Source organism: Rutilus rutilus (assembly GCF_951802725.1).
Source record: "Rutilus rutilus genome assembly, chromosome: 4".
Classification (NCBI taxonomy): Eukaryota; Metazoa; Chordata; class Actinopteri; order Cypriniformes; family Leuciscidae; genus Rutilus; species Rutilus rutilus.
This window is the reverse complement of record NC_140212.1, coordinates 20,435,145-20,456,696: the sequence shown is the minus strand read 5'-3', so window position 1 is coordinate 20,456,696 and position 21,552 is coordinate 20,435,145. Positions and strand designations below refer to the sequence as shown.

The window sequence follows — 21,552 nt, the reverse complement described above, 5'->3', positions numbered from 1 at the left end:
GTGACAGAAAGAGAATTGGATTAACATGTGTGAACTCAAATGAGATGCATCTGTCCAATGGCAGGGAATGTGATGCAGGTGTCAGTACCGGGGTCACAGGTGCAGGTGTGTGCGTTCCAGTCGTCTGTGCAGTCGCTGTTAGCGGGGCAGATGTTGGAGTCGCAGGAGTTGGCCACGTCACAGCCTTCCTCCACATGGATCTTTAGTGCCTGCTGCATGTTGATGTTAGCTGTGTTGGTAGCGGTCTCCCCCATCCTGACCCCCTGGGACACGTTTATATAAAGTCAGTCACCTTACACTTAGGGCCAGATTTACTAAACAGGGCAAATATTAGCGTGAGAGCGAAAACCCAAGTGGGCGATTTACTGACAATGTTCACATTAAAGAAGACAGACGCATCCGGATCATTTCCATAATGACTAACGCAATCAACCAAGAGCAGTGTAAATTAGCGTCTGGTTTAAGACGTGCTTTTTTGGGGCGTTAAGTAATGGTGCAAATAATAGTAAATTGACAAGCGCAAACTTGTAGCAAACTTCATCTTCAGACAGTTTTCTTCAGGGTCACACATCAAGTTCACCATAATTACTCAGGCTCTGTTTTTTTATTCTGGTTGGAGATTTATATGTACCCTAGTGAAAAATAAATATACTAAAATTGATTTGAAATACATTTATTTTATGCTAAATACTACAAATGCATTTATGTACTTGCATGTGTATGTACTTATACATATATATATGTATATAAATACCCTGCATTTTCACTTTTGGTATACTAAATTGGTACACGTATAGTCTGCTAAACTGGAACAACTAATTTTGTACTTAATGCACTTTAGTTATCCATAAATAGTGCTGAGGTCAAACTAAAGATATACTTTAGTATATTTGTTTGTGCTAAAGTGGAACTATTGCAAGTATACTTTAGGTACACTTTAAATATCTTGCATTTAAAGATTGATACTTTACAGAGATCATACCATCCTTACTAATAGTGATATTAAGCACATTTTATGCTTAATATTAAATGTGTATTGTGCAATAAAGAAGTACTCCACATAAAGTTAAATTATAATATTTATATCGGTAAGTCTAGTCAATAAGCGATATGTCAGTAATATGTTAATTGATTTGTTGTATACTTAGTTTGAAATAAATGTATTTTAAATACATTTTTAAATAGGTTTTTATTTTCACTAGGGTATACAATACCATTTCAAAAGTTTGGGGTTATTACAAAAAATTATAATAAACTTTTGGCAATAAATTGATCAAAAGTAAACAGTAATAATTAATTTTTTTTTTTTTTATAAATGCCGTTCTTGTAAACTTTAAATTCAACCAAAGAATCATGCAAATATCAGCATATTGGAATAATTTCTGAAGGATCATGTGACATTTTATGTCAGATAAATGTTTAGTACAAATATGAATAAATAATAATTATCAAAACAGATAAATTACTCGGTTCCATTTTATATACAAAACAATTACTTCCATTTTTTTTTTTTTTTTTTTGTCCTGTACAGCTGTTTTGCCAAGAAACTGCTACTGTCTCGTTCTAGGTGAAAGATTCAAAGGCTTTCCCTTGGCCTCACCTGCATGCATCCCTGAAATCCCTGCTGGACGCTGCTACTCGCTCCCTGAAGCCCACCAATGAACAGACTCCTCAGCTTGAGTCCAGGCAGTACATTTCCAATCTCAGCTGACTTCTGTAAAACATGCAAGGATGTCAGTAAACAGGTTTCATCTTAAGGACTTGTTAAGACGGTGTACCACAGAACTGACCTTGAACATGTCGTAGTCCAGGAAAACCTGTGCCATGTACTTAATGTCCTTCCCATCTTTGCTGCTCCTCAGCTCCACGAGGAGGTGATGCCATTCCCCGTCATTCACTCGGACCTCCGGGAAATCCAGCGTGGCCACTTTCTCCTCTCCCAGGAGCACTTCAAACCGCACATATTTGTCCCTTATCTTAAAGGAAATGGTTTCAAATTAAATATTTACTTTACATAATGGTACAGTGTGCAGTGTAACATTTGTACACTTACCAGAAGGTTGATTTGAGACGTGTCCCCAGCGTTGATCTGCATTAGGGTTGTGGTTCCACTGGTCTGTCTGGTGCGGAACATTAGGCCGATGTACCAGGGCACGGCGATGGTGATATCAGGGTCATTCCATGACACCATGGCATGACCATCAAAGTGCTGTGGTGAAGGCATGACTGCAAGAAAGAAAGAAATGGATTATGACTGACTGCATAAAAAACATATTTTAGCATAATTTAGCATATTTATTTTAGCATATTTAGCATATTTTAGCATATAAATACTTATAAATACTATATATATATATATATATGCTATTGGTCAAGCAGTCAAATATACTGTAGTCCGGACCAAATCCAGTCGTTCCAATTTTGCTCGTTTTTGTCATTTTTGTTCCAATATGCATTTCACGGACGAAATCCAGCCGTTCCAATAGGAATTGGTGCAATTGGTTTCACGCCGTTTTGGCTTGGGTTCAAGTTGGTCATGCGAATTCTCCATGCTGGCCAACAGAAATCTGCTTGGTTTGAAATTAATGTCTGTGTGAGCAGTGCTTCATACATCTCTACGCTATTGATATTGGAAAATTGCACACACAATTTTGCAGAATTTTCGATGATTTCGACCTTTATTTTCACATTCACTGGCACAATGAGACCTTGTGGGTGATGGGACTTTGAATTTGGGTCTCAACTTTTCTGGTCACATTTGACCTTTTCCTTGTCCTCACTATGATGTTAAAAAAAATTGACCAAAAAAGTCAAAAATAAAATGGAAACTGTTTAATTTTGCCGTTTTCAGCATTAACATGCTGAGTCTTGTGGCTCTGGGCCACATATTGGAAGTTTAATCAACAGTATCTTGACAATGAAGTCATAACATCTATTAAAAACTCCTGCAGTTTAAAGGAGTGGAGAAGCCTAGAACAAACCAAGACTTATCAGTGCTGCACTCCCTTCTACCGTTTGATTTGTGTGCGGGCAAATCGCATAGCAGAAGTGTGATCATATGGAAACGCTACTGTAGAGTCACAGAGTCAAGTGAGGACTTGAGAACTCAAAGAGCCCTGATCACTGGCAGAAATTGCGTGAAGAATCCCTACTCTAGCCAACTCTACAACTCCTATGAATCAATATTACCACACATCACAACAGAGAGTTATTAAAGGAATGACACAAGAGACTTGATAAATTCTACCCTCAGTAATATTACATTTACGTTTATCCTTTGGCTGCTTTATCCAATTTGATTAACATTGAAGTCAAGGTATAATTGTTATCACACATGCACTGGGAATCAAACACATGACCTTGGTGTTGCTAGTACTATGCTTTGTGTTTGTAAATGGGACATTTCTTCAGACACTGAAATGACCAGAGAAAGATCCCAAAAAAACATCATCATCATCATTCCAAAACTCTTTGATTGTCTTTTTCTTTGGTCTGTGGAACATAAAAGCAGATATTTTGAGAAACAAAATACCATACAATAGAAGTCAATAGACACCAACACGGTTTTGTTACCAACATTCTTCAAAATATCTTGTTTTATGTCCCACAGAAGACACGTTGGAACGTCATGGGTGTGAGTGAATGATTGAATGAATGAATAAGTGAGTGAATGATTTGTATTTTTAGAGAACTATATCCACAGTATATGTGCTTCTGTGGTGTCTTTAGACTTGGGTCAATAATTCTCTGACAACCACCCACAATGCATTATGTTGGCAAGTTTTGCTCAGGCAAGCCCCACCCACATTTAAAAAAAAAGAAAAAAAAGAGACACCTACAGTACATACTTTAAGTTTGATCCATAAATCTCAGAAAAATTTTAAAAATTTCAGAAATTTGAAGATGCATAATGAACTAAAGTATCACATATATTGCCTGACGTGACTGAATTTTGAGAATTTGCCCAGGAACTGTCAGCCATCGTGGGCAGAATTACGTGTTTTACTAGAGATGGACACTCTATCTGTGCTATGGCAGAAGTGTAGAGGTGATAATATCTAAACTGCGCTTTGCTCGCTCTGGAAATTAGCCATTCGCTCCAAAACAGAGCTATCCTATAACGAAAAAAAGAAAAGAAAAAAGAGCCCAATCAAGGCTACTTCAGGCATCCATCTAATCAGCATCAAAAATAACACCCTTTCCTGGCAGACACGCTTCTCTGCCAGAATATTAAATTGGAGAAGGCTGTTTCAGTCAACGAGGTTGTTGTTAGATGATGACATGGCTTGAACATCCAGGTTTTATAATGGAGCGCTGCCCCAACAGGCCTGTGGAGGGACCTGAAAGAGACCAGCGTGATTCACACTATCCCCTCTCGTTCGGGCGCCTCGAGCCTTACAAAACGTCCAACCGCAAAAAAAACAACCACTGGGGATGTCAGGTACGCTATCATTTGGGTTGTTCAAACACATGCAAACACACCCACTTTCATACACATCAGTCAATTAATCACAGTAGAGTTGTAAAAGTAGTGTGTAAAGTCCTGTTGAGTATATGTTGAGTTTTGACTGCCAAAGATGGCAAATGTGGCGAATTTATTAGCTTGTAAACTGACAAACATGTTTTTCATTGCGCAAGAGTGCTGACTTCTCAAATCCACATAAAATGAGGTAAGAACAGAAGGTTCTGTGATTCCTGTAATTGTGAGTGAACCTGGGAACAGTCCGACAGATACTCCAAAACTGACAATTAAACTATGTTGCAAAAGCTAATGAGCTGACTATTTAACTTATTATTTTGTGTTGTCTCTTTTTATGGCTAGTCACACTTAAAATAACTGTAGGGGGGTGAACAGAAAGTTTAGCACTAGATTATTTACGATATTATTGTACAGTATGTGTAGTATTTGCATATAGCAATACTTTATGTTTAAATATTACGGTAATCATCAATACTGGTATATTGTGACAGCCCGAAAATCTGTGTATGCTTATAAGAATACTGCATTGTTACCGAAGCATCATGTTGGCACAAATCAACTGATTATAAATGTACTTATTGTTCATCAATTAGCAAGAAGTATAAAAAATAATTAAATATAATTAAAAAATCTACTTTTTCCCAACATATGTGTGTTTTGTCTTTTCTAATCTTATTAGAGTTTCAAGGCATTAGCTTAGCAACATGCTAACATCAAACTTTGTATACGAGCGCTATTTGTGAGGGGTGTGAAATGGCTGCCTAAGTAGAGTGTTTTGGTTTGGCTGCCTTAAAAGGTAGCTGACAGTAGGCAGCAAGGTGGCCCACTAGGTTTTGGAACAAAGCTAAAGCAACAAAACAATTAAAGGGGTCATGACATGAGAAACCAAATTTGCCTTGATCTTTTGGCATATAAGAGGTCTTTGTACCATTAAAACATCCTGCAAGTTTCATAGCTTAAGACGTCCTCCCCATTATAAACGAATCATTTATTTAATCAAGCTCTAAATACAGCTCGTTCTGGATCCATGGTATGAAGTGACGTCACAGTACGAAGTGACGTAGCAGTCGTTTGCATATGACCGCCTCTAGCGTAGACAACTACGCTTCAACAGCGCTTCCTCTGATTCCGACTCAAACATCATTGCAATCGCCTCGAACGCATCACCCGTTACTATGGTAACGGTAAACACAGCTCCGCAAAATCCGCACGTTTTGACAAGGGGGCGTTAACAATTGATGCATAGGCACTGACGTTATCCAATCATAACAGTGGGTGTTAACACTGAACTCTTAAAGGGGAAACACCCTCAAAACAGACTGTTTGAATCAGAGCATGAGAAACAGGGTGGGAAAAGGTCATAAATCACTCAATTTTAAATGTTTTTTGTCCAAAAAACTATAGTAATACTATAATTGCACCTAAGGGAACACAATAAAAGAAAAGAAAAAAACATGTCATGACCCCTTTAATCATCTGAGGGTTTATCTTTCGTAAAACTCTGAACCGAAATTACATCAGTTTTTTTTTATTTGGTTTGACCCACAAGGTCACAACAACAGGTTGTAGAACCAAAGCTTTGATATTGTTGCCACTTATTGTGCAGAGTAGAGGCATTATGGGATTGTATGTGGAGTGTGTATCCGTAAGGTTGATATGGGGCAGAAAAGGAGAGTGGAGCAGATCCTGACTGATGCTTATCGGCGGAGACATTTCCCTTTCAGGAAACACTGCCGCATTAACGCCACTGCCTGCTTCCTTAAAGTTCACGAGCAATCAACGCCTAGTTCAGAATAACAAACACATACTCTACGCATGTATGCATGCGCATTCACGTGCACTGGCACGCTACCAAATAGGCCCACCTACCCTGATCGCAGTTCTTGCCGCCCCGGCCTTCAGGACAGTCACAAAAGTACGTGTTCCACCTGTTTTCACACTGACCGCCGTGCTGACACAAACCCTCGGAGCAGAAGTCCTTCTTCGCTGGACAGCCTGGCAGAACAATAAATATATCGCTATTCGTTTTAATGAGGTACAAAAATAATACAAGAACAAGTTTGCGAAACTATAGTTTCGAAATATGCTGTGATTCATGTCAGACCTTCATTGGTGCCGTTGTTTGCGATGTAACTGGCCATGTCTATGGGTTTACTGTCGATCGTTAGGTTCCTCATGCAGCCCACAAAGTCCCGGTTCCGTATGGGGAAATCTTCTGGAAGGTTGGGCACCCCGCCAAGCAGAAGAGGCCCAGTGAGATCCAAAGACCTGAAGAGAGAAGACAAAACTTTGAAATGTCCCAACAAACTCTCCAACAAGTCAATGGCATCAATAGCTCTGTTTCACAATCTAGTAAGCTACCCTGCTTTATACTAGTTTTTTTCTAACTGCGCAACTTTGCACCAATTAGTTGGTCCACAAGGTGGCAACACTAGCCCAGATGGTTTCACAGACGATAACAAATCGGAAGAGACAAAACAACAATCTACTAGAGAAACAAAGCAAACAAACGTGCCAAATATTAAAAATAAAAGGATTACAATGTAAAAGATTATTATTGTGTACATAAAGATGCTTGTCCCGTAGATGGTCTGCTTGCGCGCTTTAACCTCGCACACGAGCAGATCCGTTTCCTCTCGGGATTGCTTGCAAATTCCACCATGTAAATAGCGAATCCGCCATGGCGTGAGCGCAACTGGCTTTTAAAGGGAATGGGAGATGAGACTCTGATTGGTTTATTGCACGTTACGCCCAAAACACACCCATTACTCATTAAAGGGATACTCCACTTTTTTCGGAAATATGCTCATTTTACATCTCCCCCAGAGTTAAACAGTTGAGTTTTACCGTTTTAGAATCCATTCAGCCGAACTCCGGGTCTGACGGTACCACTTTTAGCATAGCTTAGCATAGATCATTGATTCAGACGAGTCCAGTAGCATTTCTTTCAAAATGACCAAAGAGTTTCAATATTTTTCCTATTTAAAACTTGACTCTTCTGTAGTTAAACCGTGTACTAAGATCGACGGAAAATGAAAAGTTGCGATTTTCTAAGCCTTTATGGCTAGGAACTACTCTCATTCCGGCGTAATAATCAAGGAACTGTGCGGCCGTAACATGGGTGCAGCAGGCGTAGTGATATGACGCAGCGCCTGAAAATAGGTCTAATAGGTTAGACTAACTTAGTCCCGGTCACGTTGGAAGAAGTTACCGAGCTGGGGACTATTTTTAGGCGCTGCGTCATATCACTACGCCTGCTGCACCCATTGGTCATTTTGAAAGAAATGCTACTGGACTCGTCTGAATCAATGATCTATGCTAAGCTATGCTAAAAGTGGTACCGTCAGACCCGGAGTTCGGCTGAATGGATTCTAAAACGGTAAAACTCATCTGTTTAACTCTGGGGGAGTTGTAAAATGAGCATATTTCCGAAAAAAGTGGAGTATCCCTTTAAGAGAATAGGGACAACCCTTTTAGACCATGCGCCGGGAGCGCCGACCATTTTTCCCGTCGTTAAACTAGCAAAAATGGATTCGGACACGCCCTAAGTGCGCTTTATACCATGCGTTTAGATCCTTAAAATAGGGCCCAAAGGCATTTTTGCAAATGTGTTGGTTGCTTGTGTTAGTACACGCTGTCAAATGGAGTATACTTTGAAAGGCTACTGTGTGCATACAGAGCATGTATTTCATGATCAGCGTAGCACATGCAAAGCTTTATAAGAGAGAAGCCAGACAGGTGAAAGGGGGCGTGACCTTCCCTAACCAACTTGTCAATTGCTGTGGAATGTTGCCATGCTATATAAAACAGGTCAGTGCTTATAAGACTGGAGCGACAGGTTAAACCTTCACATTTATCTGTTGTTGTTCTTTCTTTGATGTGTTTTAATGCACAGCCTTGTTCCAGCATGAAATAATATCTGACACTGCAATTGCCACCTAAAAGCATGAGAAGATCTTTTAACAAAAGCAAGATATGTGGACATGTGTCCTGGAGGACTGTGCAGGGGTGTGAGAGAGAACACAAAAGTGTAATTAGACAATTATGACTAATTTTCAAGAGAATGATGAGAACAACTTTCTTGCTCGGTTTACAGAGAGATGGATAAACTCACTTCTTCTGTCCGGTCTGAGTGCCCTGGGCAGCGCAGGAGTAGTTGGCAATCTGACTGCCGAAACGCACGGCCATGGCGATGTCACAGTCGTCCACAGCGACTACTGCCACCTTCTCACCCGACGGCCCTTGAGGCAACCCCAAATGACTTATCTTAGGCTGAAAAGAGACGAAATTGAAAAAAAGTTAAAGGAATAATCATAAACATGATGAGCACAGATTCATAAGCACAATCTGAAACTAGATTTTTACAGTTTTTAAAGACAACGAGAGTGTTGTTTGTACTTGCAAAACTAGCAACATTTTGTTATATACGTTTTACTACCCTTGTGAAAAAAGTGTGCTTAATTTCATTTAATGTGTTCTTCAAATTTACAAAATTACATATTTGTTTTTTAAAAACAAATAAAAGGCCACTAAAATGTATTTATGTACTTAAGAGTACACTTTAACACATATTTCTTAACAATTCAGTTCAATTCATTTCACATTTATTTGTATAGTGATTTTCACAATACACATAATTTCAAAGCATTATTACAGTCTACATTACAATTTAGAGTGATCTGTTATCAGAGGTAACTGTCTAAGTTATGTATTTCAGAAATGTGCATATACAAAATCACAGTCAGCGAAAAAGGTATTAATTTAAACAATGTAATAATTTAATGCAGAAACAATGAGCTCATTGAAGTAATGAATACTTAAGTTGTTAACACACTTAAGTACAAAGTGTAATTTACAAATAAGTTTTACTTTAAGGTACATTTAAAATAATTACTTTTAATTATCTTTTGTCATGCTTTAAAGAACAACACTTATTTTTATGTGTTGACTAACATACAAAAGAACATTTAAAGCACTTGATTTTAATTTTAACTGCGTTATTCAATATTACGATATTAAGTAAATATATTTTAAATGTACAAAATTATAATTTCATCATTACAAATGTGCAGTTACAAATATATTTTAATACACGGCATAGAAGTTTCAATAGAAATAACATTAAGGTATATTTAAGTTAGCCATAATTTCAAAGACAATAAATGCAATTATGAAATTGCGTATAAAAATGCACTTAAATCTTGCTTTAGTGGATAAAAAAAAAGCACTCTAAAATTGAGTACATATAATTGAGTACATAAAACAGTTTAATTTTGCATTTAAGTGTCCAAGAACACTGCATTCAGGTCACACTTAAAGTATATTATTTCAAAAATAAGTGCTCTTGCTGAAGTGTAGTTCTTTTTTCACAAGGGTACATAGCAGTTGAATAAAATCTTGGACCCATTCAAGATATAGTTTTGTGTTTATAGCCTGAAATATATGAGCTAAATCTAATTTCAGAAGTCTGTTTTTTAAGCATGTTCCTGATGTTAATATGATTCTGGATGTTCACAGAATCCTGTGCGCACATGCATGAATGTATGCGCTCACGGATCAAAGCTGTTTACAGGAGATATATCTACATGGCATGTGTTGGCTCAAAGCACCTAGATCATACTGTATGTGGGCCACCTGTCTGATGGTGTAAAGCACAGCAAGAAAGTGACAGTCGGAAAGAAAAGGCTGTGTTGTGTGTAAGCGGTCACTCCCAGCATGGCACACTTTCCACTGCACAGCAGTTTTATCTAAACTATCACTGCCACTCCTAGAGAAATGTCTCTTTCCTACTGCAAAAACACTCACACTTTCCATTAGGTGCCGTCTAAACATGGCTCAATTTGAGTCTATTGCCTTCCTGTTGCTATATCTGTCATGATAACTCTCAGAGGGTTTGGCATGGTAATGTATATGACAATGTTGATATGTTTGGTCTTGGTGGAATAGATCTCTTACGCTGCTGTTATCGCTGCTGCAGAGCAAGTACGGGACTTGCTACTGTCAATACATATACGATACACTGCTGTGAGCAAGTAAGAATGATGCTGCTGTACAATATAGCGTACATGAATGACCCTTAGCAGATCTATATAGGTGGAGCTGGGGAAGGAGGAGGGTTTCTGAAACTGCAAATTCTGACCAAGTATTTGAAGGTTAAGGAGTGAGCTCATTGGCTCATGATACAGCAGGAACCAATCAGCTGTGTGCTATAGAGATGATGTAATTGAGTTAATGACTTATCAGCCTGCGCCATCTAGAGTCTTATTACAGAACTTTGTATGAATAACTACTGACACTGTAAAATCTCAGGCGTTAATTACAACTTTTTATTTTACTACATGAAGGTAAAATGCCATTTATTTCAATGTTTCAATGTGTTACCCTTGTCCCAGACTCAAACTTCTCAATTAACTCAAAAACTCAAAATTCTAAACTATGAAAATACATACAATCAGAGAAATAAACACAAACCATTAAAATATGTAATGTGTGGAAATAATTTACATACATTTTATTTTCAAAGTTGCATTGAATGGATGAATTTTTTTTTTTTTTCAGAATTACATTTCCAAATCAATGTTGTCAAATTATGTAAAAAGAAGGAATATATTATCTTGTTAAATATTATTATATTGGTTATTATATTAAATATTGTTTGTATTTAGGATCCATATAATTCTAGCTAGGAAATTAGCAAGAAAAAAAAAAAAGTAATTTCATTGTTTTATTAATTTTTTCTAACAAAGAATGTTCAGTCATCATTAAAAATCAAAATTGACAATTCTTATTTTTTTACAGAATGTTGCAGTGTTTATTATAAATGATTTATCCATGCACATCTTTTTTTATTATTCATATGCCTTCATAATCATGCTTATTATATCAAATGCACTTACAGTACATACAATGTTGGAATTATTAGCAGATAAATTAAATAAACTGTTAACAAAGACAGCGTGAAAAGTATGTTTTAATGGAGTTTTTTAATGGATATTCTAAAAACACAAAATCCAAAAGTGCCCACAGTTGAAAACACCTCAAATTATAAATTTAAGTTTATTTCCTAGTTTTCCCTATCTGTCTGCTTACCCGTCTAGCCATGTGCACATTTCATCAGTTTCTCATGGAAATGAAGTGTGAACAGAATGGGAATTCTTAAAGGACACAAACCCCATGAGGGGACCAGTAGACAAAAGCAGCTTCAAAGATCTTTAAAAAAGGAGTCTGTCTTTCAACTCAAAGCCCAAACCAAAGGAAACACACTGTTTAGGTGTATTTTGGTGCATTCATCTGGCCTGTTTCCAGCAGGATATGAGGGTGTGAGTTATTATTCAGATGGATATCTCTGGTCATGCTGGGTGCTTTCAACACATATCTGGCTCATGATCTAAACCACTTGAATACACTCACTTTATACTTATATGGCATGTGTTTTTGAATTGTATTTTTACATCTAAATATGTAAGGTTTGCATTTAACAAAATTAATAAACATAATTAAGAATTCCATTAGGATTTAACATGTAGATTTATATGTATATTTTCATGCAAGTTGCAACCATTCTTATATAAACTGTGGCTTTCACATGGCTTTCACAAATGAGACTCATTGAGTGAGGAGGCTTGTATAAAAAAAAAACGTATACCACCTGACATGGAGCACAATAACTGTGTGCCTTGTACCGTACAGCACAACACGGTAAACAACAGACCAGTTCAAGTATGTTCTCCCTGTTGCCTTTGATTTAGGAGTTGAGCTTCATGCTGTTTGATTTTACCAACTCATTTATCTGACCTCTTAATCAGTGGAGTAGAATAACAACACTCCACCTTTCCAAACGCTGCAGGAAACCACTGTTTTTTAGAAAGCTGCCATCCGAAAAATCACAGGCACCAGTGATAAGACACGGTTCATGATTTGTTGAATGAGACTGAATGTATTGTTATATTAGCAGAGTGACCTTGACCATGACTTTACAACTATTTTCTTTCTAAATACACAATCCTGGGTTTATTGTGAATGATTAATTGGGGCATTATTCCAAAAATAAGTGTTTGTAATGTTTCATCAAAATGTATTAGACTTCAGCTGCCACTGAAACGACTTTCCTTTTCTGCTGACATCATCGAGGTCATGCAGGCTATTGGATAATGCTAACCCTTAGACCTTGTTTTGGCAAACTCTGTCTTTCAGTCTGGCTCTATTCAGGGGTGCGTTTCCCAAAAGCATCGTTCGCCAACTATGGTCGCAAGTTCCGTCGTTATCAGCATAGTTCAACGAGTCAGTGTCTCCCGAAACCATCGTTCTAACGAACATTCGCAAAGTTGTGTAGTTTGAACGACAGCTCTCGACCTGTGGTTAGAAGCATAGTTTCTAGTTTACATGAGATGTAGACTTAATAAATCCTTATCTTGAGAAAAATAAGCAAGCTGACATTCAGTACAACCAGTGTCTTTTATTTAGAATACATACAAATGTCATTTACGTCTTTTAGTTTGTCAAGAGGTTTAAAGCACCGTTTTTGAAGATTGCGCATGTGCGAACGTGCTCTACTATGTAAGAACGAGCCTATGATTGAATCTGGAAATAACGCGAAATAACTGAGAATAATGAGAAATAGTCCTCAGATGCCATGTCCGTAATTTATAGCAAAACATCTAGCGTTAATTCGATCTCAAACACATTCATTAAAATAAGTTATTACTCCACCACGTGCTTGACGTCATAAACCAATGTGGTTGAACGACCACTTTGCGACAGTGCGGTTTCGGGAAACAGTCGTGACTAGCTAGTTGATTCCTTCAACGATGCATCGTACTATGGTAGTTATGGGGAAACGCACCCCTGGACACCCATTTTTTTATAATCCAGTCCAATCCGAATGATCCCAACCCTTTTTCTTCTTTATCTCAGAAATGTGACATATTACGAAGGTAAAATAGGTGACAAATTGTGATTTACGCTGACTAGCTTAGTATTTCAGAAAAAAAATGTGTTGCTCATATGCTTAAAGCTCAGGAGACTTTACGGAGGTCTCAGTTTGTGTCATTTAATGTCATTTTAAGTCTTTTGATTGTAGACTTTTACATCTTGACACATCTGAGCACAGTTTAAGGGTACGTTTACACGACAACGATACACTAAAAACATAAAAGTTTTTCCTTCGCGCTTTTCGCATACAGACGACAACGTTGTCAAAATGATCCCCGTTCACAAAGATCCACAAAAAAGACTAAAAACGCTGTGTTATTCATGCCAAGCCAGTAGTTGGCGATGTCACTTTGCAATAAAACACTACGTCACCACTCAACACTATGTCACACTACGTTTGACGAGTTACATCAAAAACTTGCACTTTAAAGGAGAACTTGGTCACTTTTTTAACGTAATAAAACTGTCTAGAAATCATTTGGATGGTTAAACAACCTGTTCTGGTGATATTGGTGACTTTCCCCGCTCCCCCCAGCGTTCCCAGGCGGAAAAGCAACCTTGCAACTTGGGGACTACCGTCCCGGAAAGATAGAAATTGGAAGTCTCGTGAGAAGCGAGAACGAGAATGAGAACGAGCGCGAAACACAAATTGCTTTACGGCAATTCGACATAAACAAACACGCATGCGTGATGTATTACCAGATTACCCACCTCGGTAGACATAGCTCCACACGATACAGTTGGCTTGCTCCGATCAAAACAAACGCACATGAGCAGCGGTAGAGAGGGGGAGGAGGCCGCCGCAAGTGAGTTTTTTACGACCGTGTTGTGAAATATACACCCTCCCACAGCTGTAGGGGGAGCTCGTGGGGAAAACATGCGACAACAAAAGGGAAAATCAGCGAAGAAGTGAGTAGAGTTCGCTAGAGTTACCGAGTTCTCCTTTAAAACCTGTTTATAAAAGTTTGCGTTTTCAGGCCCTCAAACCGCTGTTGTTGTGTAAATGAATTTCCAAAACGCATAAAGAGTTTTCCGTTTTTAATTGAAACCGATGTAGTGTAAACGGCCCCTTTTATTTCTAAAGAGAAAAGTCTGAGAAGCAAGAGACTTCAGCAAAATCTCCATTTGCTCTCCTTAAAACGAATTGCTATCTCAGATAAAGAGTTGAGATAGATCTTACATCTGTTTCTTTCCTAAGGGTTTGTATGAGTGTTAAACCCTCGTGTGTCCGGGTGCAATTCGAGTCAGATTAGCCTCGTTTGCTCTATTGCGTCGTGTAAAATGACCGACAGACCTAAACAAAGACTTCTGTGTTGAGACAAGTCGCCATTCCCCCGAATCCCCCTAAGTTTAGCTATTTCCCACACCTGCTAACAACAATTATCAAACACAGACTTTCTGAAATGTATGAAAAGTACATGAAAATGTCCAATATACAACAAAAAAAGAAACTTGAAAACTTTCCAACAAAACCGTGGAATTCAAACGGCTGACGTACAACTTTTGATGACTAAAACCTATTAGCCTAAATATCGCTAATCCCGCTTTGAACTTGCTAATCGACTTTTCCTCTGTTCTTTCTCTGTGAAAACAGCAGAGCTCTATAAATCGCTCTGGTGAGGCAGTCACCGCACCAGCAGAGGGTTTGTTGGGGGCAGTTCCAGATCTCTGGTGGTTTTGGCTACGTGCCACACGGTACTGGCAGAACAGAAAACAAGCGGGGTTCAGAACATGCACCTCAGGCGCAGATGAGATTACTGTTTGGGCAGCCACACTGTTTTTATGAACACTGGAGGTCCACAGATTACTATCAACTGTTTAACAAAAATATTAGCTACCAGTGTTTCGCTATTAACTCTCAGTATCTCAATCGTACTGGATCTCAGCGTCTGGCTGCATACCATGTGTCCCCTGGCTTCTGACACAGGCAGGTGTCTACTTGTGTGAGGTTTCCACCTCAGGCAGCTTCCTCAACATCCATCTGCACATTAAAACACTGTTTGTGAATTTTTTTATTTTTTTTTGTGATTTTTTCATTGCTGTTCACCCAAACCTCTCCCCTATGTGATATGGCAGTGAGACGGATTAATGCAGGTGATTCTATTCAGCACAGCGGATGCGGGATCTGGTTTCATGAGAAAGTTGGTACATCAGCCCAGATGTTGGAGAAATGAGGGTTTCTTACAGGTCTGAATTGGTGCCACAACAATTCTGATCGGAACAAGCTCTTCGCGAGAGTTCAAATACTGTATTTGAACAGTCATCAAATCATACATTTTCCTTATGTAATCACATATTTATTCAATATTTAAGTATTTAATCAATTTTATTAGGCGCCATTTTTATTTGATTTGAATGAATATGAGGCTGTGATGTACAGTGCATTGTTCGAAACATTGAATATATATATATATATTTTTTTTCTACTGCTATCAAGGTTAAAGGTAGCCTGGTTCTACCAGACTCTCGTACATTTCATTTGTACAGAGAGTCTGGCCTCTCTCCATTGAGAAACGTTTACTTCCTTGTAGGCGGGTTCTCTGTTAAAGTTCAAAACTATTGGATCTGCCCAGAGTCACTCAGGATCTGCCATAGCCAATCGCTAACATGTGGTCGTAACGTAATGTCATGCGCCGAAACCGGCCGGAAACAACAAGTCCGAATGATCAGAGGATTATGTTTAGAATAAGATGTCTGTCTTTTATAAAGTTTATAAAGCGACGAGAATACTTTTTGTGCGCAAAAACAAACAAAAATAACGACTTTATTCCACTATTCATTTCCTTCTCTCGATAGATAGAGCAGTTTGATAGAGCAGCGCGTCTGTGTTGTACGTCACACTATTGGCCGACGCCAGTCATGTGTGTGATCACATCAACGTCATCGTTCTCAGCCACTCCCTCTGTTCGCTGATTGGTCCTACAAAAAATTGATTTCTGGAAACCTAAGAATATACAGCAGTCCCAGACGTAGTACTGAAGGAAAATGAAATTGAGCGGAAGTGCGTAGGAGGGCGCAGCCAGGCTAGGTTAAAGGTAGGGTAGGTAATAATTTTTCTAAAAAAAAAACATTCCAAATTTGTTTAAACTGTCTTTATATACCAATACATAATTAAAATGTAAGTACTCTGAAAAAGAAAATATAAAAATCGAGTGACTGTAGACCTTTTAATCTGCAATAAACACAGCTCATTATTTCCATTCACTCCACTCCCTCCCTTCTGAGCTCCTTCCAAAGCCACGCCCCCAAAACACATGAACGCGCGACGCCAAACGCTCAGGCTCAGCTGGAACAAGACGCATTTATTACCTGAGACGAGTGGAGAGGAAGGAGCGCAGTACATACAGTGACATCATGTCAGAATCACATGTAATAAAATACCTAATTTTATCACTATGAATATAAACAAATAAGATTTCTTTTAGTACTCACTATCAAGCTAGCATATCGATAATGGTAAAGTTTCATTCGGTAACGAGCTATATTTATAAGGCAAAACTAAAAACAGGTTGCATTGATACACGTTTTTCCATTACCATCAGTTACACTGTGATGAAGGTGAATTTCGTGTAAGATTCATAACATATACGGTGTTTTGCATGTAAGAGTTTCCATGATGAAAACATTGTTGACTCTAATGAAGACTAACGTACACTCCGAGTCCGGAGACAAGTACCGCATCGTCGGTTCGAGGACAGGTCCGGGGTTGAGGGCGAAGCAGAGGAGGTCGTTCAAGAGTGCGGGCAGGGTCCGAGGAAGTAGTTTTTGCCTTGTTTGCCTTCGCTGACTGCATATGCAGGTGCTTTGAGCTGAATATTTCCGGGAACGGTGACATGTGATGAGTGCACGCAGGGCAGCGCGCGCAGTGGGGCTCGGGCACGAGACATGAAGGCATCTGATTGGTTCTTTACATTCGCACCGAATGGCAGTGATTGGTCAGAGTTTTTACTGTCCTGCAGCTGCTACAGAGGTCTGATTTTTTTCATTCCTTTTTCTAAACACATAATGTATTGACTACTATCAGGATGGAAGGACCATTTCACCCAGTATAAAAAAAAGTGTTTCTGAACAGGATTACCTACCCTACCTTTAACTCGTTAATGCACGTGATTAGTTCAAAATCCTTAACGCGTAAAAATAATTGAACGCAAATAAATTACTGAAGCACGTGAAATTGCGTCATTAATGTAATTCACGTCACACAGTTAGATGATCTTAGAAGTCGAGAGCATCTACAATGGTGCAAGCATCTGTAAGCCTGGTAATGTCTAATCAAACCCTTTAACCGATTCCGCTTTTCTGTTTGCGATCAGATCTTTTTAAGCCACTTTACTCCGGGGAAGTTTTCAGTCCAATGATCCAGTAAAAGGAAAATTAATTCAAACAGAGCTAAACAACACTGTAAAACAACAACAACAACAAAAACACAGGCTGATTGCATGGGATTACATTATATTGATGCGCAAACATGTGGTTCTGTTCGGTATCGCAACTTGACTTTTCTAAAATGTAAACAAACTCTTTGCTGTTGCACTGTACACATACTATACGCTGCGAATTTTGAAAAGGTTGTTTTTTTTTTGTTTTGTTTTTCACGGGTGCTTTGGTGTGCATGACTTCTTTAAACTTCTGGTTAAAACTTTTACTTTGTTTAGCCTTAAAAGATTTGGAATGCAGTTATAAAGTTGCACTATAGATTTCATTTATGGTGCTTTTGCACCCATCGTAACTGCATGGAGAAAGAACACAACAAGGGTAAAGGCCCGTTCACACCAAGCACGATAACTATAAAGATAACGATAAAGATATAATTCTAAAAATCGTTCTCCATATTAAAGAATAACAGAGTTCACACCACAACTATAACGATAAAGATATGAGGAACGGTATCGTTGGGATCACTTTCAGAACGATTTTTTTCCAGCTGTCCAACGATAAAACACTGACAGCCAATCAGAATCCATAGTAATTGAAAGGTCTCGCGCATTTAAAATGGCAGTTGACATTGCAGAGAAGTTAATTGTCGTTGGTGTGGACGCATAGTTATCTTTATCGTTATCTTTATAGTTATCGTGCTTGGTGTGAACGGGCCTTAAGTGAATGTATATATTTTGAATTTTTGCATGAACTATTCCTTTAAAAGAGGCCTCCAGCTTCGGTTTTCTCTCAGGAGTGTTGAAAACTCCCGTCACCTCTACACACGGATCTCTAGGGGACGGAGGGTTTGCTGGAGCCATGGCAACACACTTGATCCCAACAGCTCTTGACAGAGGATGAGGTCAGAGAGAGAGGCATGCTCAAACCTTTATTTCACCCTAACAGACTATAGGGGGGAGTATGAGGAAGAATTGCTTTAAAAAGAGTCACATCTTGGAAAATGAGCTCGCTGGAAACGAGTGAGTTTGATGTCCTAGGTCGACATACTCTAATATTCACAACACAACACTTTCTCTCCAGTCCATCCAGACCATACTGAAACTACATCACAAGAATTACATTCAGAAGTTGTTTATGACATCATAAATGGCTCATTAACATATAGCACATCTTTTCAGGAAACAGCCATTTTTGTTTTGCTTTGCTTTCCCTATCTTGTCATCCATATTTGTTCTGTTATTCATGTTCTGCTTGTTCTGGTCCATGTTATATATATATATATATATATATATATAGTGGTGGTCAGAATTAATGGCACCCCTGGTAAATATGATAAAAAATGGCTGTAAAAAATAAATCTGCATTGTTTATCCTTTTGATCTTTCATTCAAAAAATTCGTAAAAATCGAACCTTTCATTGAAGTAAAAGAATTGAAAGTGGGGGGAAATCACATTATAAAATAAATGTTTTTCTCCAAAACACGCTGGCCATAATTGTTGGCACCCAGTTATTAAATACTTTTTGCAATCTCCTTTTGCCAAGATAACAGATCTGAGTCTTCTTCTATAATGCCTGATGAGTTTGGAGAATAACTGACAAGAGATCAGAGACCATTCCTCCATACAGAATCTCTCCAGATCCTTCAGATTCACAAGTTCATGTTGATGCTTCTTCTCTTCAGTTCACTCCACTCATCAGGTCAGGGAACTGTGACGGTCATGGCAGAAGCTTCATTTTGTGCCCAGTTACCCATTTTTGTGTTGATTTTGATGTTTGTTTTGGACCGTTGTCCTGATGGAAGATCCAACCACGGCCCATTATAAGATTTCTAGCAGAGAGGTTGCTGTTTATTGGCCCAACAAAAAAAAAGTCCAAGTCTCTATGATATTCTTGTATATAGATATAGGCTTAGGTCCCTCCTCCTTACATATAATACTATGGGACTTATCACCTGCTTTATTGTTCAAATAACACTTCTCAACAACAATACGTTTCAGAATGAGGTTAATGAACGTTTGCTCCGATTCCTAACAATCAGCAATATTAATAAAAAACATAATTAAGTGTAGTATGTGAGCCTGGCACAACTTTAAGAGAAACTTGCTCTAGAGATGTTTTGCACAGTTTGGGCACATTGTACATTTGATAGCTCATTTACCGGGATCAAAATCACAGTCTTTAGGGTACATCAATGCTTTCCGCTCTGAGCAGGATTCTAGAGTTTCACATTCTCAAATGATCTGTTCTGGGCATGTAGCGTTCAGCCCATCCAGTGTACTACAAGCACAAGTGTAAGAATTAATCACAGATATGGGAACGTGCCCTGAGTCTACCTTCAGAACATCTCAGTGTTTCGACTGCTTACACAAGTCAGTACAGGACAACACGGCTGTAAACGGCTCTAAATGGCTTGTGTTTTCCCCAGAGGGCCAAACTGAGCTTGGGTTTGACAGTAACGGTTGTGCGGTTCAGGTAAAACTGCTTGGCTTTCAGATAAATCCGTCTCTGCTGCCACTGTCCTGTCAGTTAAGCGGCAAACACAACTGCTTTATGAGGGATTAGAGCGAAATGTCAATCAACGGATTGGGTTACACACAAAATACAAAAACAACATGAAAAAAATGATGATAGAGTCATCTTACACCTTTCACATTACTCACGAAATATATTCATGTATGACAACTTTCTCAGAGCTGTGAATGTGAGTATGTTGAGCTGTTGAAGTTCGAAAGACTGGACTGTATATTTAATATGTCCAATGTATGTAAAATGAACCAACAAGTGTGACTATTGCAATGTTATTGTTGTTTTAACTCTCCTAAATACCGTCATACTTTCGCACCCATTCTTTGTGTCACAGGAAGCTTTATGAATCTTAAGATTTTAAGAGTGTCTCTGTTTAAATAATAAATACATTATATATAGTGCTGGGCAACGATTAATCAGGATTAATCGCATCCAAAATAAAAGTTTGTGTTTGCATACTATACTGTATGTGTGTGTACTGTGTATAATTATTTTGTATATAAAAATACACACATGTATTTACTTAAAAAATATTATATACTGTATATATATAATTTATATTATATATACACATATAAATATTTTATATATAAACAGCAGTTTTCTTAAATATATACATGAATGTGTATTTATATATACAAAAATTGCCCAGCACTAATTATTTAGTTTATCAAATTTATAAAATATATGAATGTGATATAAAGATATATGTAAAGATTTACTTTCAGTGAAAAAAAAATCAGATGGCACTGATCATTTCAAAGAATCAGTTCAATAATGACTCACGCTTTTTTTATGTGCTTTAAAATCTATATGTAATGCTGAGACAATGAAGGCCATGAGGGACATTTTTACATTACAGGAAGTCTAGCAGGAAAGATGCTTTCATTTTTGCTATACCAAGGAAATGCACTCATTATTATCACCTCACACACACACACACACACACACACACACACACACACACACATCCAAACTCCCTTTTTTTGTGTCTGGCGCAGGTGTCATGGCAGAACCCATCTGTGTGTGAGTGTCGTGTCTTTGTCACACTGATCTCCTTCGCTATCAAACAGCACTACCTCACCCGCCCTCCGGCTGTGTAAACCTAGAGCTGTGAATAATTCAAGGGAACTGGCCCAGGTTCACACACCCTCAGGACATACACATAGCACGGTGTTGTCGGCTGGCCTACGGGACATGGGGACCACTTTTAAACCCATGTGTCTCAATAACACAT

At 38.3% G+C, this 21,552-nt stretch overlaps 1 protein-coding gene across 2 annotated transcripts in view; it reads right to left on the bottom strand.

Moving 5' to 3' along the window:
* celsr1a (cadherin EGF LAG seven-pass G-type receptor 1a) overlaps positions 1-21,552 on the bottom strand; it is a gene marked incomplete at its 3' end in the record, with an annotated part of 95,077 nt that overhangs the window by 18,589 nt on the left and 54,936 nt on the right. For both annotated transcript variants that reach the window (XM_084407604.1, XM_084407605.1), the window contains exons 6-12: positions 8,595-8,752; positions 6,585-6,748; positions 6,350-6,475; positions 2,054-2,226; positions 1,791-1,976; positions 1,601-1,714; positions 89-263 (exon numbers count right to left, since the gene is read on the bottom strand). In XM_084407604.1, the coding sequence (XP_084263730.1) occupies positions 89-263; positions 1,601-1,714; positions 1,791-1,976; positions 2,054-2,226; positions 6,350-6,475; positions 6,585-6,748; positions 8,595-8,752 (1,096 nt within the window). The remainder of the gene's footprint in view (positions 1-88; positions 264-1,600; positions 1,715-1,790; positions 1,977-2,053; positions 2,227-6,349; positions 6,476-6,584; positions 6,749-8,594; positions 8,753-21,552) is intronic.